Genomic DNA, 18,610 nt, shown 5'->3' with positions numbered 1-18,610 from the left:
TGTATGGAATTACATAGATGGTTACCAACTGAATACAAGTCTGTAATTCAAGTTTTGTGTTCTGCTGGTGTCATAAACAGCAAGAAAATTCAGAGTATGTGTGGTTCATGATGGCAGTAGAATCCACAGCTTGAATTACAGCTTTGGTGTTCAGTATTGTCAGGTGAACATTAAGAAAGTCACTATTTATTTGTCCCTTTCATCAGAAAGTGCTTGTAAGATGACGGAAGAGTTTAACTCTTCAAACTCAACGAGGGAGACAGAGAAAGTGCTGCTTGCCATTTAAATGTTTATACTATATAAAACATTTGACATTGCTAATCCCCTGCAGTGTATATACCTTTGTTTAGTCTGACCTTCTGACCACATCTTTTTTTTTTAAAGGAGTTATAGAACAATCCATGGAGCTGAATTAGATTCAACCCTAAATTCCCTTTCTGGGGATTTTCTTTTTATCCATCTTTGTTTATAATAAGCAATTGATTGTATAGAAGTTAATTCTGAGAAACAATGTCAGGAGCAAATTTCTTTTTATGATTTTTTGTTTGATTGGATCACTGCTTTCTTTGTTACATTGTCTAGGAAAATGAAAGTAATGTTAGAAGAATCGACAGCAGTTCCTTGTCCAGGTGTTTAATGAAGACCTAAAAGTAGATGCTTGTTTTATATGCTGATGGGAAAACCCTGGCCTCATTGAAGTCCATAGGAATTCTTTCATTGACTTAAATGGGGCCAGAATTTCACCCTGAGTTTTTAGGGTGACTGTCTAGTCAATCCTACAGCAGTTGTTACATTGTTTCATTGGGTTCAGTATGTCTTTGTCACCTAGGTCCCCTTGGACTTTGTTCTTTCAACCTTCAAAAAATAAAATTGTAGTCACTCATTTGTATATTGGAAATTAAAATGTGATTTTGGCAATGGCAAGAAGAAAGGTAAGACATATTAGCTAATCTCATCATTTTTCATTTTCGTTTTGTACGTTTGAAATCACTGTTGAATAATTCTATTATTTCTGGCTGCGTGTGACAACTGTGACTTCCTTTCAATACTAGGTTAGTTGTGCAAGTTGCTGATAGAGGAACCCCCAGCCTTTCTGCTACAAGCATAGTAACGATACAGGTAGTCGACGTTAATGACAATACCCCAACAATCCAACCACTAGGCAAAGTGGGAGTCTCTGAAAGTAAGTGTGACGGTGCAGAAAAGTGTTACTGAGTCAAGGGAATGTCAGATCAAGATATTACCTTGCATTTTGTTTTGTAACAAAATCTTTTAGTGGAAGAAATCTCAAAAAATCATGGCAATATTAACAGAAATATTGAAGCAAATATGATCTGCTTTTGCTTTCAAAGGCATGATTCTTAATCTTTGGACATTATATTTAGGAACAGTTCGGAGCCAAAATACTGGAAATGTTAAAAAAAAAAATACAGCTCAAATTCCACAGATGTCTTAAATTTATCTTTTTTTTTAGTAGAAAAAAATGCTGTTAAAGCCAATGCTGTGAAAAAAATCTTTGGAATTTTATTATTTTGAAGGAAACATTTTCTTTCCATCATATGAGACCGTTCTTTAGAAACATTCAGCAGCATGGCCTAGTATGGAGCATGGAGATTGGAGTTCTTGAGTTCTAATGCCAGCTCAGCATCTGACTTCTTATGTGACCTTGGACCACTTAGGCCAAACTTTTCTAACTTGTATGTGTCATGTTGGGCACTTCTGACACTATCTAAGCACCTAAATAAGTAGCCTGATTTTCAGAAATGCTGCGCATCCACAGCTCCTGTTGACAGAGTGTATCAAAGTTGTACTTTTTCATGTGGATGTAAGTCAGGCCACTTCTATTTAGATATCTAAGTTTAGCACCAAATTTGAGAATGTTGGCCTTAAACTATCTAGTCCTCATTTCCCAAACTCATGGAAGGGCCCGTTGAGCCCTCAGGATCTTGTGTCCTGTACCAACTTTTGCTGAAGATCTCATGTCCACTGACCATTACCTCATCCAGGAGAGCCTAGGATTTGCATGCCCTGATTCCACAAAGACAAAAGGATACTTATGCTTTACCCAAATATTCTGACAAAAGTTGCATCTGGGCTTATCTACACTTGAACTGCTACCGTGGTGCAGCTGAGCCACTATAACACTTCAGTGTAGACACTCATGATAGCAAAAGGAGGGGTTCTCTTGTCAGTGTAGGTAATGCACCTCCTCAAGAGATGATAACTGCGTCGACAAAAGAATTCTTCCATCCATCTACCACTGTCTACTCCCAGGGTTAGGTCAGCTTAACTGTGTCACTCAGGTTGTGGATTTTTCACACCCCTGAGTGACATAGCTGGGTCAACTTAAATTTTGAATGTAGACCTGGCCTCAGGTTTTCCTCTCAATAAGTCACTATCCCCTATTTGAGCAATTCATAGGAAACTCTATGTAGAAAATTATATACTTTCCTAAAGTTGCCCTTGAAGGAGTAGTCTTTGTGGGATACAATAGGGCTGAAAGTCTAAAATAAAATACAAGTTAAAGGTCATGCTTCTGAGGAATGAAGCAGGGTTACTGTAGCTCCTGATATTTGCTTTATATAGCATGCCCATATCTTGCTCTTATTCTAAGATATACCAAGATTCTAAGCCAAAATATGCCAAAAATACTGTAAAAATACTATGCATGTAAAATCTAAAATTTATAAAATATATTTCAACTAACTAAAATTTACAAAATGTACTTCAACTAACTATATATACTTCAACTAACTAGATTTATTTTGAACATCACTGTTTCAGATGCCCCACCTGGTTTCGTAGTGACTCAGGTTTCTGCAAATGATGTAGATTTAAGCCCAGCTCTTCTCTACAGCTTTACGGAAGATGGTAACCCGGGAATGAAATTTGCTATTAATCAACACACTGGAGTGATCACACTGGTGAAACCATTAGATTTTGAAGAAACTGCTCAGTATGAGTTGTGGATTAGTGTGTCAGATTCTGTGCATCAAACAGAAGCAGAGCTCACCATCCAAGTTTTGGATGTCAATGACAACCCACCAGTATTTACTCAGTATTCATATCAGGTAAGAAGGTGGCAAATAGAGACACCATATGTATAAATGCTCTTGAAAGATGTATATGACCTCTTAGGAGAGGGAGGATCTCTGTCTATCCACCAAACTACTACAGCATCGGCAGGGGCAGCACTTCAGGTACACCTCAATCTGACCTAGAGGGGCTAGTTACATTTCCAAGCTTATTCATTCTCTAGACTCATTGTTGAGACTGCCCAGAAGAGTGCCAGTTAGTGCTATTTTTTTTATAGTGTAAATATCTACCCATAATAAATTAGATTGAGACCACCACACTCTGTTCATATAGGCCACCAAGCAGCCAGCAACTGGTAATAACTGTTGGTTAATATTGTCTTCTGCTGGATTTGAATAGGGATCAAGAGAGAGAAATCTTTCTATGTCCCTTTTATCTTCTATGTATGCAGAATGGTTTAGGGAAACACTAAACACTATGCAAGATTTTTAACTGAAGGAAATAAGTATTGTTCAATCAACTACATATAAACCAACTGAGTTTCTGGCCCAAAGATTGTGATTTTGATGTGTTTCTTGGACAGTAAGATTACACAACTCCCCTGCACTCAAAGTATAAAAGCACATCTCATTACCTGTTCATTGCACTGAAATTTTTACCCCTTCTATTCTCAGGTTTTCATTTTTATTCTGTATATGGATTTAAATGCATATAATCCATGTATTAAAGTGATTTTAACTAGATGTGTAACAGCTGAAGTTATGAGGGAGATAGTTGCTGTATCATATAAACATTAGAAGTTTGATTGAGAAGGTGAAAGGAAATTTTGATAATAAAAATAGTGCATGTGGGCTTCAAATAATGGAAATACATGAAAGAGGAAAATGCGTCCTTGTTTTCCAATATTCTGTGAAGAAAGTAAGCAGTTCACAAAAACTAAATTATAACAGTGATCTGTTGATTATTAAGTTCTGTGGCACTTGGATTTTTAGAGCATATAACAATCTTTTAAGGGACCAGGACAATATATGGTCAACTGAATAATTCAAAATAGGCCTCAGAACTCTATTCCATGTACTAAAAACAAGATATCCATGGAAGGGAAACTAAATTGAGCTGCAATATTGTGAGAAGCCTTGCTTCCATTAGTGTTTTGTTGCAGTGAGAGACATTTTAAACTCTCTAACTCACTGAACTACTTCAGAAGAAATAATGGTCAGAATGAAATCTCAAATAGATAATTTTATTTAAAAAATATAGTTCACTCTGAATCTTGGACTGGTTGCCAGCATTGTTTTAGTATCTCAGCCCTATTAGCTTTTTTAAGCTTAAGGAAATCGGGAGGTGAAACCTTTCGCGAAGCTCGGAACTGTATTTGGTTTCTATAATCAAATCAACAAAAATGTAACTTGCTGTGTCCAAGACCTTTTATGTTACTCTTATCAAACATTTCACTTTTGGTTACACTTCAGGTGACCGTGCCTGAGCTCGCTCCTGTAGGTACTTCCGTCCTGACCGTCTCTGCTATAGACAGAGATTCAGAGCATAATGGAATTATTTCCTACAAAATGTTGTCGTCTTATGAGGGATTTTCAATTGATCACAAAAATGGTGAGTTTGTTACACAATTTATTGTGAAGTAAGGGCATATAGACTGAAAATTCGTATTCCATTGCCAAATGTTATTTTTGGTGATCAGAGTTCTGCATGCCTTTCGTGCCTGCAGTCCTCTGTTTATCCATAAGTAAAGGGCACCTGAAGGAGTCACAGTGCACACTCCTTTAGTGTACCTCTGCATAGCAGAGGGGAAATAAGGTGATTAACTGACTGCTTATGAGAGCTGAGAAACTGATGGCATCTGGGAGTATAGCACTCGATTTATCCACATAGCTACTGTGAACCTCAGCCAGAACTTATGTGAAGCAAAGGTGATGGAAGTAGTGCTGCTGAAAGCTAAAGAACTGATAGCACTAAAGACTGAAGTCCTTTGTCTATCCTCAGGCTAGGTACAAAGCTACTAGTCTCAGCATCCTGTAGACTATTCCTCTACCATGATTTAAAATGAAAGCTACCGTAACTCTTGCATTAAGTTTAAGCTGATTTGGTGTTCATGCTTAATCAATATCTTCTAAGTGCCAGTTGTACTACTTATATTTACAGTAAGGCTTGTGTGCAGTGTTTGTGCTCAGGTCTAATGTTTCTGAAGACTGGAACAGCTAGTACTATACATGACTTGTGTTATGTAGTAATTGTCAATGGAATTTATAACTAAGGTTTTTAACACAAGAAAGGCCTCTCTGAAGAATATCATTCTCTTCAGAAACTAGCATCTAAATCTGCTAATGTCTCTTGTGTGTGTTTGTTTATACAGAAAAATTCTTGCCACTATATATTTTAAATGGATTTTGGAGATAGCCATTAGAGCTGACTGTATACTGTAAAAACAGCATGGGGCCACTTATTCAATTTGAGTGCATTCAAATCACTTATATTACTTGCTGCCCTTCAAGTGGCTCTGCATATTCCCACTCGGTACTGCAGTGCATTGCCATAGAACCTTCTTCTAGAAGTATCAGCTAGAGTGCTCTCATGTGCCCCCGTCCCTCTCCTCAGTGTCACCAATGATCTGAGGGCAAAGCTATATAAGGCTAGAGCACTCAGTTCCTTCCTACTGTGTGCCTGGAGGGATGTGAAGTTCTCCTGTTTCCTCAGTGTCAGAGGCCTCTTTCTTTTAAAGATAGTTAATGTTAGCTTGTTTTAGTAGTTAGTCAGAATTTTCTTCCCCATTCCAGAGTGTGGCTGAATCGAAGATGCAGTAAAAGCTGGGTATTAAGAGTTTAGCTTCCTGTCCGGCTGTCTTTCCTAGCATCTGACGACCATAAGTGGTTCCTCAAGTGCCTGGGAGAAGGCCACTTGCCTTTTGGGTGTTCAAGCTACCAAACCTTTCTCCAAGAAGATCCAACTCCTCCAGGTCCATTGACACTACCGGCAAGGATAGGAAGACTCCTTTGCAGCTCCTCCTGCTCAAGAAAGCCTTCAAGGCTAGACCCTCTTGATCCATCCAAACCTAAGATTCAAGGTCTAAGGTGCCAGTCACAGTCTGTGTGGGCCCCAGCAGTTCCAAATGGCTGAAGGGTTCCAAGAAACTTCGACCCCTGTCAGTGCCGGACTTAGTTCCTGCAACTCCTTCAGTCAAGCCCCTGAGGTTACCCATCTCCAAACCAAGGGTCACATGGTTGGGATTAGACTGCCCCAGTTCTGGAAGAGAGGTTAGAGACAGTACAGCCACCCTCACTGATATTGTACCTTGTGCTTCGCAGCTATCCAATCCCCATAGAACCCCTGTGGCTGCAAGGCCAGGGCAGTTCTGACTGGCACTTCCAGATCCAGAAAAACGATACGATTGATGTGTTAGAACATGGGCTGTCAGCACCTTTGGTTCCAGCTGTTGGGGCACTGAAGAAAAAGAGACATAGGAGCAAGACAGCCACTGTTAGCCATGCCAGTTCCCAGGCATCAGAACTATCAGATCCATCCAGTTCTGCAAAGGGTGCTTTGATTTCGATGCAGAGACCTGTTTCATCTCCAGCTTCAGTAGTCAGGGAGATGAACTCAGATGTATCATCCGATCCCATGTTGTCCAATTCTTCAAATCAGCTGTCAGTTCCTGCTCTGGTTCCTGTGTTGGCTCTGACTACATTCTTGGTTTTGGGAAACTCTGTCACCGTGGCAGCCCAAGTCCACCTTTCAGCTCCAGTTCATGTGTTTCATCCAAGTGTGAAGTGCAAGATTTCTAAACGGAGGTATGTTTTCCCAGTTCCAAGTTCTTCTTCTTCATCTCCTGTTAGGAAGAAGAGGCCAGAAGCGGTGGCTGTTTTTCCTCTTGAACACTGTAGCCTGTCTCCTCATAGGACTTCTACAGGGTCTCTACAGAGAGCTGGATCTACATTCCTCACTTCGGATCCATTATCCCCAATGCACTCTATCTCAGAGAAGGCTAGAGAAAGATGCAGAGACCAGTGGTTTGCTTTCTACCACCCTTTAATCTGTCTCCTTTAGGCATGTTGCCAAACCCCAGTTACTGGGGAGACTGGCCGTCCTGGAGCCCTTTGCCTTATTGTGGGCCACCTCAGGATTTTTTCAGTTATCCTCTACATAGATGGAAAGTTAATGTTTCATCTACTAAGCAACTGGCAGTCCAGAGCTCCTTGGATCCAACTCCTCCAGATCCATCGACACTACAGACAGTGATGCCTGAAATACTGTCAGAGGAGGAAGAAAGAGAGGTAGAGTCCCCCTTTTTGACCAGGAGAATTTAGAAACAGACTATGAACCTGACTTATCAATAGGTGAACACTGGGAGGTGGCTTCAGCCTCCTCGTCTTCTGACACCAGTGCACAATTCCACAATTTGGTGAATCATATGGTGTTCACTCTGACACTACCTGCTGTGCCAGTGGAAGAGACTTCACACCCAGCGTTTGATGTCCATGGTGTTACTTCTAGGAGTGGAATATCCCTACTCATTTTGGTTGATTTGCCACAGCTGGCTAAATTCATGTGGTCTGCTCTTGCTTCTTGTCAACCTGTCTACAAAAAAGCTGACAAGTTGTATCAAATATCCTCTGAGAGATTTTCTTACTTTCATACCTGTCTGAGAGATGTAACTCATTGGTCGTGGCTGCTGTCAGTAACAGGGCAAGATCTTGACAACCCCAGCCACCCAAGCTGATAAGGAGGGGGAAAAGATTGACTCCTGATGAGAACGGTGTTCTCTTCATTGTTCCTTTGTATTAGGCTGGCGAATTATCAGGAGCTCATGGTCCTCTACCAATTCCATTTCAGGGAGAAGATTACATTGTTTTTACAGGACTTACCTGATGACAGAAGAAGGGTTGGCAAATGCCATTTTAATGGAGGGTCAAAATGTAGCCAAGCACTTCCCCAGGGTTCCTGTGACACTCTGGCCACTGCTGGCAAAGCATTGGTGTCTGTTGTGACCATCAGGAAGCTTTGCTTCATTCTTCCTCTCTAGCGCTAGGCACTAGACTTAAGCTGTAGGATCTCCCTTTTGAAAGGGAGGGTCTTTTGAGCGAAAAGACAAATTACTGGAAAAACTAAAGGACATGAGATTGACAGCCCTCTTTCTGGGTTTGATTCCCTCTGCTAGGAGGAGGCCCTCTACTCCTTTCTGGTACCAGAGGGAGTCCTATCCCCATTCTTCATTGTCGTACATCTCATTGAGTAAAAGATGCCCACAGTACCAGCATCCTGCAGTTTTCCAGAGTCATCATAGAAAGAGGTCTTTCTAATCCATATTTAAATCTAAACAACCTCCTTCCATGTCAGAATCTTTGTTGCGAAGCAGCAAGAGTCAGTTTTGATGGGACTATCAAGAGTCGGGAGCTAGTTATTCAAGTCCAGTCTACCCCTTTTTTTGGAGACGGCTAGCCCACTTTATCAATGTATGGAGGTAGATTACATCAGACCTGTGGGTCCTAAAGATTGTAGAAAGGGACTATGCCATATAATTCAAACAACTGCCCTCCCTCCACACAGATTCCCTTACCCTTTCCTCTTCAGGGACCCCATTCACAAGGCTATTCTGCTTGCAGAAGTAGAAAAATGGCTCCTGATAGGACGGTTTCCAAATACCTGAGGGATCAGGGCTTTTATTCCTGTTACTTTCTGGTGCAGAAGAACAACGATGGGTTTTTGTCCAATACTAGATGTAAGGTACTTGAACAAATATGTTCGGAAGTCTCGTTTCTGTATGCTGACTTTGGCCTCCCTAATCCACTTTGCTATTTGCCCGGGATTGGTTTATGACTCTTGATCCAAATGACACATATTTTCATATATTGATTCATCACACTCATCGCAAGTACCTTCTTTTCTTGGCAGCAGGACACTATTTCCAGTATCAGGCACTTCCATTTAGCTTCTCCATGGTGCCCAGAGTTTTTATAAAGTGCCTCTCTGCGGTAGCGGCTCATCTGAGGAATCAGGGTAGTTTTGTTTACCTCTGTTTGGGTGATTGGCTACTGAAGGCTGTTCTGTGTGAGGTCTTATTAAGTCATATTGTCTTTACAACCAACCTTTTCTCAGACCTGGGGCTCTAAATCTCCCAGAGTCAGTTCTTTGCCTTCCCTTTACAGGTTGTGTACTGGACTCTGTGGTGGGAGAGCCTTTTTACCACAGGACACATTTCTCAAATTAAACCAGTATCTATTGAAAATTCAGCAGTGTCCCACTCAAAGAGTAAAATTCTTCCGAGGTCTGATGGGCCTTGTGGAGCACTACTTGCAATTAAGCAGTCTGTAACCTAGCCTCCTGGCTAGGGCATACAGCACACACAGTCGAGGGGCTTGCAGTCTTTGGGTGGGGCAAGCCACAGACAGGTCACAGGCCTTCCAGCCTACAGGGAGTATGCCACCACTCAAGTGCTGGGGCTGGTGACAGGGAAGTAGGGGGACCCAGGCCTACCCTACTCCACCGGATCCCAGTCCAGGGCCCTAACAGTGGCAGGGGATCCCGCCACTAAGGTAGCAGGGTTCCTGACAAAACATGCTGACTCGTGTGGCAACAGCACAACCTGACTAATATCTGGTTCCCCTGGGTTACTTCCTACCACAGTCCACTGGTGTGGCGCCTTAGTCGGCAGGTCCTCAGTCTCCTTGGGGTAGGTGACAGATGGCATTCCCAGCAGCTCCTCTCCACTCTTAGTCTCCTCCTCCAGGGCAGAGCACAGCACAGCTCAGGGTCTGGTCCGGAGTCCTGCAGTGGGCTGGAGACATCTGCATCCTTCACTGACCCCAGCCCAACTGCGCTAAAGAGCTCACTTCTCACACTTCCTGTCCCGACTCTCTGCTTCTGGTGTGGTGGGTGGGGCTGGCTTGGCTCCTCCCACCAAGGAGAATATAGTGGTTCCTGAATCTCAGGCTCAAAGGGGGGTCCCTCTGCCTCACTACGCACTGTAATAGAGGCCCAAATTAAATATATATCCCAAATAAAAGAAATAATAAAGACCAAAGAAACTGCTACCATGGCTAAACAACAGAGTTAAAAGAGGTGATTAGAGGAAAAAAGGCATCCTTTAAAAACTGGAAGTCAAATCCTACTGAGGAAAAAAGAAAGAATCATGAACTCTGACAAGTCAAGTTTACAAGTACAATTAGGCAGACCAAAAAATATTTGAAGAGCAACTAACAAAAGACATAAAAACAAACAAACATTTTTAAAAATACATCAGAAGCAGGAAACCCATCAAACAATTAGTGTGACCACTGGATGATCAGGGTGCTAAAGGAACACTCAGGAAAGACAAGGCTGTTGCAGAGGATGTGAGGAAGATCCCCACACCTGTGCCATTCTTTTTAGGTGACAAATCTGAGGAACTGTCCCAGATTGAGGTGATGATAGAGGTGGTTTTGGAACAAATTGATAAATTAAACAATTAAGTCACCAGGTCCAGATGGTATTCATCCAAGAGTTCTAAACGAACTCAAATGTGAAATTGCAGAACAATTAACTATGGTATGTAACCTATCACTTAAACTAGATGTACCAGATAACTGGCAAATAGCTAATGTGATGCCAATTTTGATAAAAAGGTCCAGAGATGATCCTAGAAATTACAGGCCAATAAACCTAACTTCAGAACCAGGCATATTGATTGAAACTATAGTAAAGAACAGAATTATAAGAAACATAGACAAACACGATTTGTTGGGGAAGAGTCAATATGGCTTTTGTAAAGGGAAGTCATGGCTCACCAATCTATTAGAATTCTTTGACATAATTTCAACACAGTCCTTGAGTTTATATCATTAGGCCTTTTGTTTGGATTAATTCAGTCTGTCTGTCTCCCTTTTGTGCCTTTAAAATCAGCATTTATTGTTAAAAGTGCATTGTAACATTTTTTTTAAACTTTCACTTACCTTTCACGATTGAGCTCACAATTAGGGTGCATTTGTATGCCCAGTTATCACAGCAGTGCTTGACTTTGCAACCTTAACAATATTCTTTTATCTTTATATGTAATCTATATCTTTATCTGTATAAAAGCTCCGCATACCCACACACACACTACCTTTATATCAGATTGATTTTCAGACCTGGCTATCTATAGTTAAGCTCCTAAATCCATATAGGTACCTAACTTGTTGTGTTCTTCATTTGATTTTGGTTTTTGGTTTTTCAGGGTCAGTATTTACTGCCAAACCAGTGCCACACCTGGGCAAGAGTTCAGTTATTCACCTTCTTATAGAAGCCAAAGACAATGGAGACCCTGCTTTGACTGCTGTTACTTCAGTGGAGATACAGATACAGGATGTAAATAACTATGCACCTCAGTTCACAATGGCACTATACAATGTGAGTGTGAGTGAAGATGCCTCAGTCGGAGGGACTATCCTCACATTTTCAGCCATTGACTATGATTGGATACATGAAAATACATACATTGAATACTCTATTATAAGCAGCAACACTAATAACCTATTCCATGTGGAAACAAGTGTCATTGAATCAACACCACCTTACAAGATGGTTGGCAACCTTGTTTTGAGTAGTCCGCTGGATAGGGAAACTGCTTCCTCTCACCACGTGATCATTCTTGCATCTGACCGTGGAACACCTCCCCTGAATTCCAGTGCTACTGTTTTGATAACTGTACTAGATGTTAATGATAATCCACCAGTATTTAGCAATCTGGAATATCGCATTCATGTCAGAGAAAATATCCCAATAGGTAGTCATATCACTGTGGTTTCAGCAAATGACTGTGATGCAGGAGCCAATGCAGAGGTCACTTACACTATAATCTCTGGAAATGACATGGGGCACTTTCGATTAGATGGGAAAACTGGCTCTGTGGATTTGATCAGAACTCTGGATTATGAGGAAACAATTAAATTCACTTTGACTATTCAAGCCTCTGATGGAGGGGTCAATGTAAGAAATGTGGCTTTTTCTGTTGTTTTTGTCAGTGTCCTAGATGACAATGATTATGCTCCACTGTTTTTGTTTCCCAGCCTGAACTGTGTTGTCCATGAAAATCTGCCTGCCTTTTCTTTTGTGTGCACAGTTTATGCACTGGATTTTGATACAGGTCCCTATGGACACCTTACTTACTCGATCCAGTCATCATGTTTGTCTGATCATGGATCTCCTCAAGATCATGACATGTTTTTCATAGACTCTTTGACAGGAGATATACAAACAAAACAAATGCTTGATTATGAAAGTCAGAATAAGTACTGTTTTATAGCCCAGGCAAAAGACAAAGGTGATTCAATAGCCACATTAACAGTTCAGGTAGATGTTGAAGGGACAGATGAATTTGATCCTGTTTTTACCGAAGATCAATATTTTTTTGGTCTCCCTGAGAAAAATGAAGCAGGTCAGCTGGTTGGCAAAGTGGCAGCATCCGATAATGATGCTGGATTGGATGGAGTTATTCACTACTCCCTGTTAAAACCTTCTCCATTCTTTTCGGTAAATCAGAGCAATGGAAATATCTACTTGACTAGAACTTTTCACAGAAAGAAGAGCAGTACCAAAAGGAAAGATGACAACCTTGAATTGTTAGTAAGAGCTCACAGCCCCAAACTGGACTCTAAATCCACTATCTGCACTGTTCTGGTAAATATTTCCAACTCTCCTGAGAATTATTCCATAGCATCTGTAAACATCCTGTCTATTAGCCTTACTATCTCTTTTGTAGTGTTCCTGCTGCTTGCCATCAGCCTTATTGCACTTATTCTGAGATACAAACGAAAAGACATGATAAACTCCTGTATGAAAAGAGAAACATCATCTTCATCAGCTGATTTGAGCTTGACCCATGAAGATAATATTCCTAAGGACTGCCAGAAACTCCAGAGCACTGAAAGTAGTACACTTCCCATGGGCTCCATAACAGAGTGGTTGAGTTTGGTAGGCATCAGAGAAAAGGAAGATATTGGTAACCCCAGCAGGCACTCAGATTCTAGTGGTCATGGCTCAGCAGAAGGGGAAACTGCAGAAGATGAGGAAATCAAAAGGATCAATGAGCATCCATGCAGAAAGGGGTTGGGTTCAGCTTTAAGTGAGCGAGGCTCATGCGTGCCAGACTCAGGAATTCCAAGAGACTCTGACCAGTTATCCTGTCAGTCTGGAGAAACTGATGTGTTCACCGCCACTCAAAATGCAGAGAGCTTCCACACCTTCAAAGATGAAGGAGGAGGAGAAGGCTGTGACCCAAACTATGCCCATAACAAAATTCGGTCCCAAACTCTTCAAAAAATTGGGATAAAAGAGAGAGACATAATGACAGACATCACAAGAGAATACATCTTCATCTCTGATGGCCAGGATTCCCGGTATGGATCACTTGCAACCCTTGTAGCCTCTGATGAGGATCTTAGAGGAAGTTACAACTGGGATTACTTGCTTACCTGGGAACCCAGATTTCAGCCTCTTGCCTCTGTGTTTAATGATATTGCAAAACTAAAAGATGAAAGCTTACAAATTCATAGCTTTCCTAAGGAGAAGAAATCTTTTATTTTCCCTCCTCCCTTGATAACATCAGTAGCTCAACCTGGCATAAGGACAGTGCCACCACATCTGCCAACTATAATACCTGGGCAGGCATTTAAAAAATACCCTTGTTCTCCCCTTATCCATAATCTTAGATACCCTTCACCGGCCATGACTCCCAGTTTTTCTCCTTCTCTGTCTCTACTTGCCATGCAGACTCCTACAGCTTCTCCAGTGAGGTCAGATTCAGGACTGACAGGAACATGCCAAACTGGCCAAATTCATGCAACAGAGGAAGAAGTTCAGGTGTAGGTGATTAACCACTGGTAAAATGTTAAAGGAGAATTTGGCTTAAAACATATTTGTTCATTGTTTAATGAGTAAAACAGCATGTCAGAGCTATATCATCAGTATTCATTTTATTTTTTTATGGTTTACAAAAGATAAGATACTTTAGTCATAAACTTTCTCACTATCATGTTCTTTGCAAAATACGCTCTAAACCTGTGAGAGTTGCCCTTTAATTACCTTTTTCTATCTACTAAAAGCCCTGGTATCTAATGTAAATCACATACCCAGGTGTCTGATAGCTGACTTACCCAAATTACAGGCTATATTGTTTATCATTAAGGATTTCAATGACTCTTCATTGTGATTAATGGTTTATCGCTGAGGATTTCAATTTAAAATGCTGACTGTTGGTGAGGGTTACCTTTAATACCTCTCTGCCTCCCTTAAGCTATTTTTGTGGCAGCTGGAAAGTTGGCTACCTGCGGATTTCTCTTGTGTAGGGGAATCCACTTGGAATGTGGCTGAGGTAGCGTCTCCAGTCTCAGGATCAGGGCTGTATAAAGGTTGTATAAAGCCATCTGTGACTCCCCCACTCATCACTGGGACTATGCTGAGTACATCTCAGCTGGTGCAGAAAATCTAGCCCTGTATGTAATATATATCATACATATAACAGCTTATGTGTATATATACACACATACAACCCATGCTGTTTCTGTGTATGTATGTATCGTATCAATAAAACACACATACATATGCTTCTACCATAATTTTAACTCAGAATTGGCACTTGGGGAACAGGACAGGGTGAACTATGGGAAATATGCCTTACAAAGAGTAAGGGTGGCTACCCTTTTGGAATCAGTGGGTATATTATATGTGTAATGGCTTCTGAGCAGCTTTGCCCATGATCACATGTTTGGATCCTTTCTGGATATAAACTGACATTGCTCCTAAGTTATCTGTACACAACATACTGTTCCAGAGAGTATGCAGGCAACAACTGTTTCCAAGAAAAGAAATAGAAAGAAAAGAATCAGAAATGGAGTCAGCCAGAAGCCTGTGCCAGGAAGGGGAAAGCAAAGGAAAGTAGTCATTCTCAATTAATATATGAACAGGGAATTATAAGCTTATGGGCATAGGGCCATGACTGAGAATGCTTTTGGGGTCGTTATATTGGCCACCTCAGGGTTACATAAGCTTCCTTGGACCTTTTTCCAAAGAAGGCAGAGTGTATTTTTTCCATTTTGTCTTGTTACAGGATGCATGTCTGGTTTTTGAAATTTCAAAGTTAATTTATGAACTTTCACACTAAATAGTTTTGGGTTATTCTGGATACTGTAGTTATTTTTAGCACCCAAATGGGCAGTATTAATTTATGAACTGTGTATTGGTGGGAAATGTATGTACATAAAAATAACCAAAATGTAATGTCATGCTAATAACATGTATAATTGTGTAGCTAAAAATATAATATTTTTAAAAAATAATTTTATGTACTTTTTTACTACTAACAGTTAAAAATTATCCACATAACATACCTCCCATCTGTTAATGTTCTAATGTCTGCTGACCTATTAGGTTCTGATTTGTACGACATGTTAATAGAATGAAATGTGCCCATTGTGGTGTGCAGTTATGTACCGCTACAGTTTCAGGAGGTGTTAATGGCACACAGTGCTCAATTATCTGTCTGTTCAACTCCAAATTAATGTTTTCAGTATCAGTACTCGTGATCAAGTGAGAGTTTGGTGCTCCGAAGAGGAGCAGTGAACATTTTTATTTACATTATGATAGTAGGAATCATCTTTATCCATAGATGATCAGTGGAAGAATAAATATTTTACACAGCATTATTGTGTTTGATTTTTCGTGAAGTGCTGGACACAATACTGCTGCATGCAGGTGACCATTTTTTCCCACTAATATCACTTGTGACAGCTGGAGTGTCGTTCTCTTTAAAAATGTCCAAAACATATAGTGACCACCCAGAAAAGGTAATACGAGAGCTCTATAATAGATACTAGCAATTCAGTAATTAACAATAGTCAGTGTGCACTAGCTGATACACTAGTTAGCTATGTTAGCTGAGAGACCAAGTGGAATGCACATAGAAAATGAACTCATCAGTAAAATCCAGGACAAGTTTGAAGACCTAAAGTACATCTGTTTCCTGTAACCATTCCAGATCAGGCTGTGAAGATTCTCTGTTAGGTATAGTGTAGAGGTAGTGCCCGCCAATAGTATCAGCAGAAACAGGTAGACAAGTTACACGTGTGGAAGGTAGAAAATAAGTCCTGAATTGAGAAGAAGCCCCATAACAATGCACAGACTGGGAGAAGAAAAGCCAAGGTGCCTGCAGGGCCCGATCCAGTAAGCCTGCTTAGACTTTGCCTACTGCATCAGGCCCTATAAGCAATTTTCTACAAGATGCTTAGTGTGGTAGAAAGTAGAGTGAGGAGAAGGAGCAGTTCCCTTGGTAATCGTTAGCCCAGTGGGTAGGGTACTCACATGGGATATTTGAGACCCCTTGTTCAAGTTCCCTCTCCTCCTGAGGGAGGGTGTCTCCCACCTCACAGAGTGCTCAAACCACTGAGTTAGGGGATATTCTTATGTGGGGCTCCCTCAGTCTCTCTCACTGAAGCTGTTTCACTGTGGAATAAATATATATATATATTTTTAAGTAAGTGTAGGATGGGTTGCAGCTGAGAATCTCAGGCAGTTGGAGGTGCTTCCCAGCAGCAGACTTCAGCACCTGTCTGGGAGCTGCATTCTAAGGCACTTATCTCTCCCCTTGTAAAGCTAGCCGAGGCACCTACCTCAGGCTTTGTGAATCCCAGTGATTTTCTGGACACCTAAAAGTGAATTGGGGTGACGTTGAGCATCACCACATCTAAGTTTTCTTGTGAATATAGCCCAAAATGTTCAGCTGATTTGGCTGTGAATCTCTACAGATTCCCTTGTGCGTCATGTCTCAGTGCTACACCCAAGGGATTATTTCTGCTCTTCTTTGTGCTGGAAACCTCAGGAATTGTTCTTCTCATTGCTGCATATGTCGTTAAAAATGCTATGCATGGTTCCATTCAATCAAAATTATTTGGCAGCCTAGTAAATGATCAGGTGACGTAGTCTTAACTTCATATCTGATAAATCTGGAATGGATACAGTACAACCCCCATCTACTACAGATGATATCCTAAACAGACAGGTTCTGTTATATGAATTTAGACTAACTATATGTATGACAAATAAGTCTTGACATTAAATTAACCAGTGGTTCATCCCATATTCATCTCCAAGGATCCTGCATGGATACCAATCATTGCTATTCGGGTGCTAATTTCAAAGTTTCCTTGAGCAGGTTTAATTTTCTCCTTTTAAAATGTTTCTCATGGAAGAGGTTCATAATGAATAAGGGGTTTGGGCCTGATCATACCACCTTGTTTTGGAAGTTCACGCCCAGTTTTCCCACAGTCCACCCGAAAAGTGAGCAAACCATGTGCTCTTCCTTGTGGTTTTCCTTGCATCTTCAAGAACAGCTTTTTTTTTTTAAATCCCTCTTTGAAAGGATTGGATATGACTTGCATCCTATTTGTCAAAAGCATGCTGTATTCCAGATGAGCTAACTAGCCCATGATATTTTGTTTTGCATTAAAGTTCTCCAGTAAAATTTCTTTTTTATCTATCGATTTACTAATTCTGTATCAGAGAATAACACTAACCCTATGTATTGCTGTCTCATGTGTGGCTGACCTTAATAATGTGAATATGCAAGGCAAGTGTCTGCAATAAATCATGTGTCAGCTCTTTTAACCTTACTCTTTTTTCTTAAGTAAACAATATAATTTGTATAATTTATCATGAGTTTAATATTAAACTTTCCTCAAACAGTCTGTTACTTTGCAGATCTGCATACCAGTTTTAGCACTTTGGAGGAGGCACAGAACTTGTTAGTGGAAAATCATATTAAGCTCAAACTGCATAAACTATCAAATAAAAGACAGTTGTCTCTTGTGGAATTTTGGGTGCCTGCCATTCTGTATTTGCTTGTTGGCAGCCTTGAAAACACTGGTGTAAATCAGTACCAAATGGATATCAAAATTCCATATATGAGAAGTAATCATTGAATTGGCATTTGAGCAAATTCCTGTGCAAACCCCCCCCCCTCATATCTTTAGGGAATCCACCATTTAGGAGTCATAAAAATATACTAAAAAGCACCATAAAACATGGGCTACCTATATGCTTATATATTTAGTCCATAATATATCTTCAGTTGAAAGCAGCCATTGTTTCTAAGATATTTTTTATCTAATTTCAGATAAAAATGTATCCTTGTTGCTAAAACTATACCCCACATTTAGTGTGCCGCTAATTCCTAGCTGATGTTTGTAATTTACATTTTATTTCCACCTGTTATTTTTTTTCTTTGATATGTGTACTGTCCTGGAGTGTATCAACATTTGTAAGTCTTTACAAATATATATATATATATATATTAATATATTAATAGTGTTAATATATATATACACACACGTGTGAATACTATGCTTTAAAGAGATTATAAGCCAAATACTGCAGTCTTTACTCAATCAAAAGTCTCATTAAATCATGAGACACAGGATCAGACTATTGACAGGTGTGCAAATATAGCTTTATATTATTGCCAACCACTATACTAGCAGGGAAGGAAAAGATAGGTCCAAAGTTCCCTAGAAAGTTTTAAATACTCTAGCTTCACATATTCAAGATTGTTCATGAG

At 40.3% G+C, this 18,610-nt stretch overlaps 1 protein-coding gene across 1 annotated transcript in view; it reads left to right on the top strand.

Moving 5' to 3' along the window:
* The window catches only part of DCHS2 (dachsous cadherin-related 2), a 236,584-nt gene extending 218,923 nt beyond the window's left edge, over window positions 1-17,661 (top strand). Inside the window, exons 17-20 of the mRNA XM_048847435.2 lie at window positions 1,053-1,183; window positions 2,785-3,071; window positions 4,509-4,647; window positions 11,240-17,661. Coding sequence (XP_048703392.2) covers window positions 1,053-1,183; window positions 2,785-3,071; window positions 4,509-4,647; window positions 11,240-13,869 — 3,187 coding nt within the window. The 3' untranslated portion in view covers window positions 13,870-17,661. The remainder of the gene's footprint in view (window positions 1-1,052; window positions 1,184-2,784; window positions 3,072-4,508; window positions 4,648-11,239) is intronic.
* Window positions 17,662-18,610: the final 949 nt, after the last annotated feature.

The sequence above is a fragment of the Caretta caretta genome, chromosome 4, assembly GCF_965140235.1.
Source record: "Caretta caretta isolate rCarCar2 chromosome 4, rCarCar1.hap1, whole genome shotgun sequence".
Lineage (NCBI taxonomy): Eukaryota > Metazoa > Chordata > Testudines > Cheloniidae > Caretta > Caretta caretta.
The sequence above is the reverse complement of the archived record's forward strand: the minus strand, read 5'-3'. Positions and strand labels throughout refer to the sequence as shown.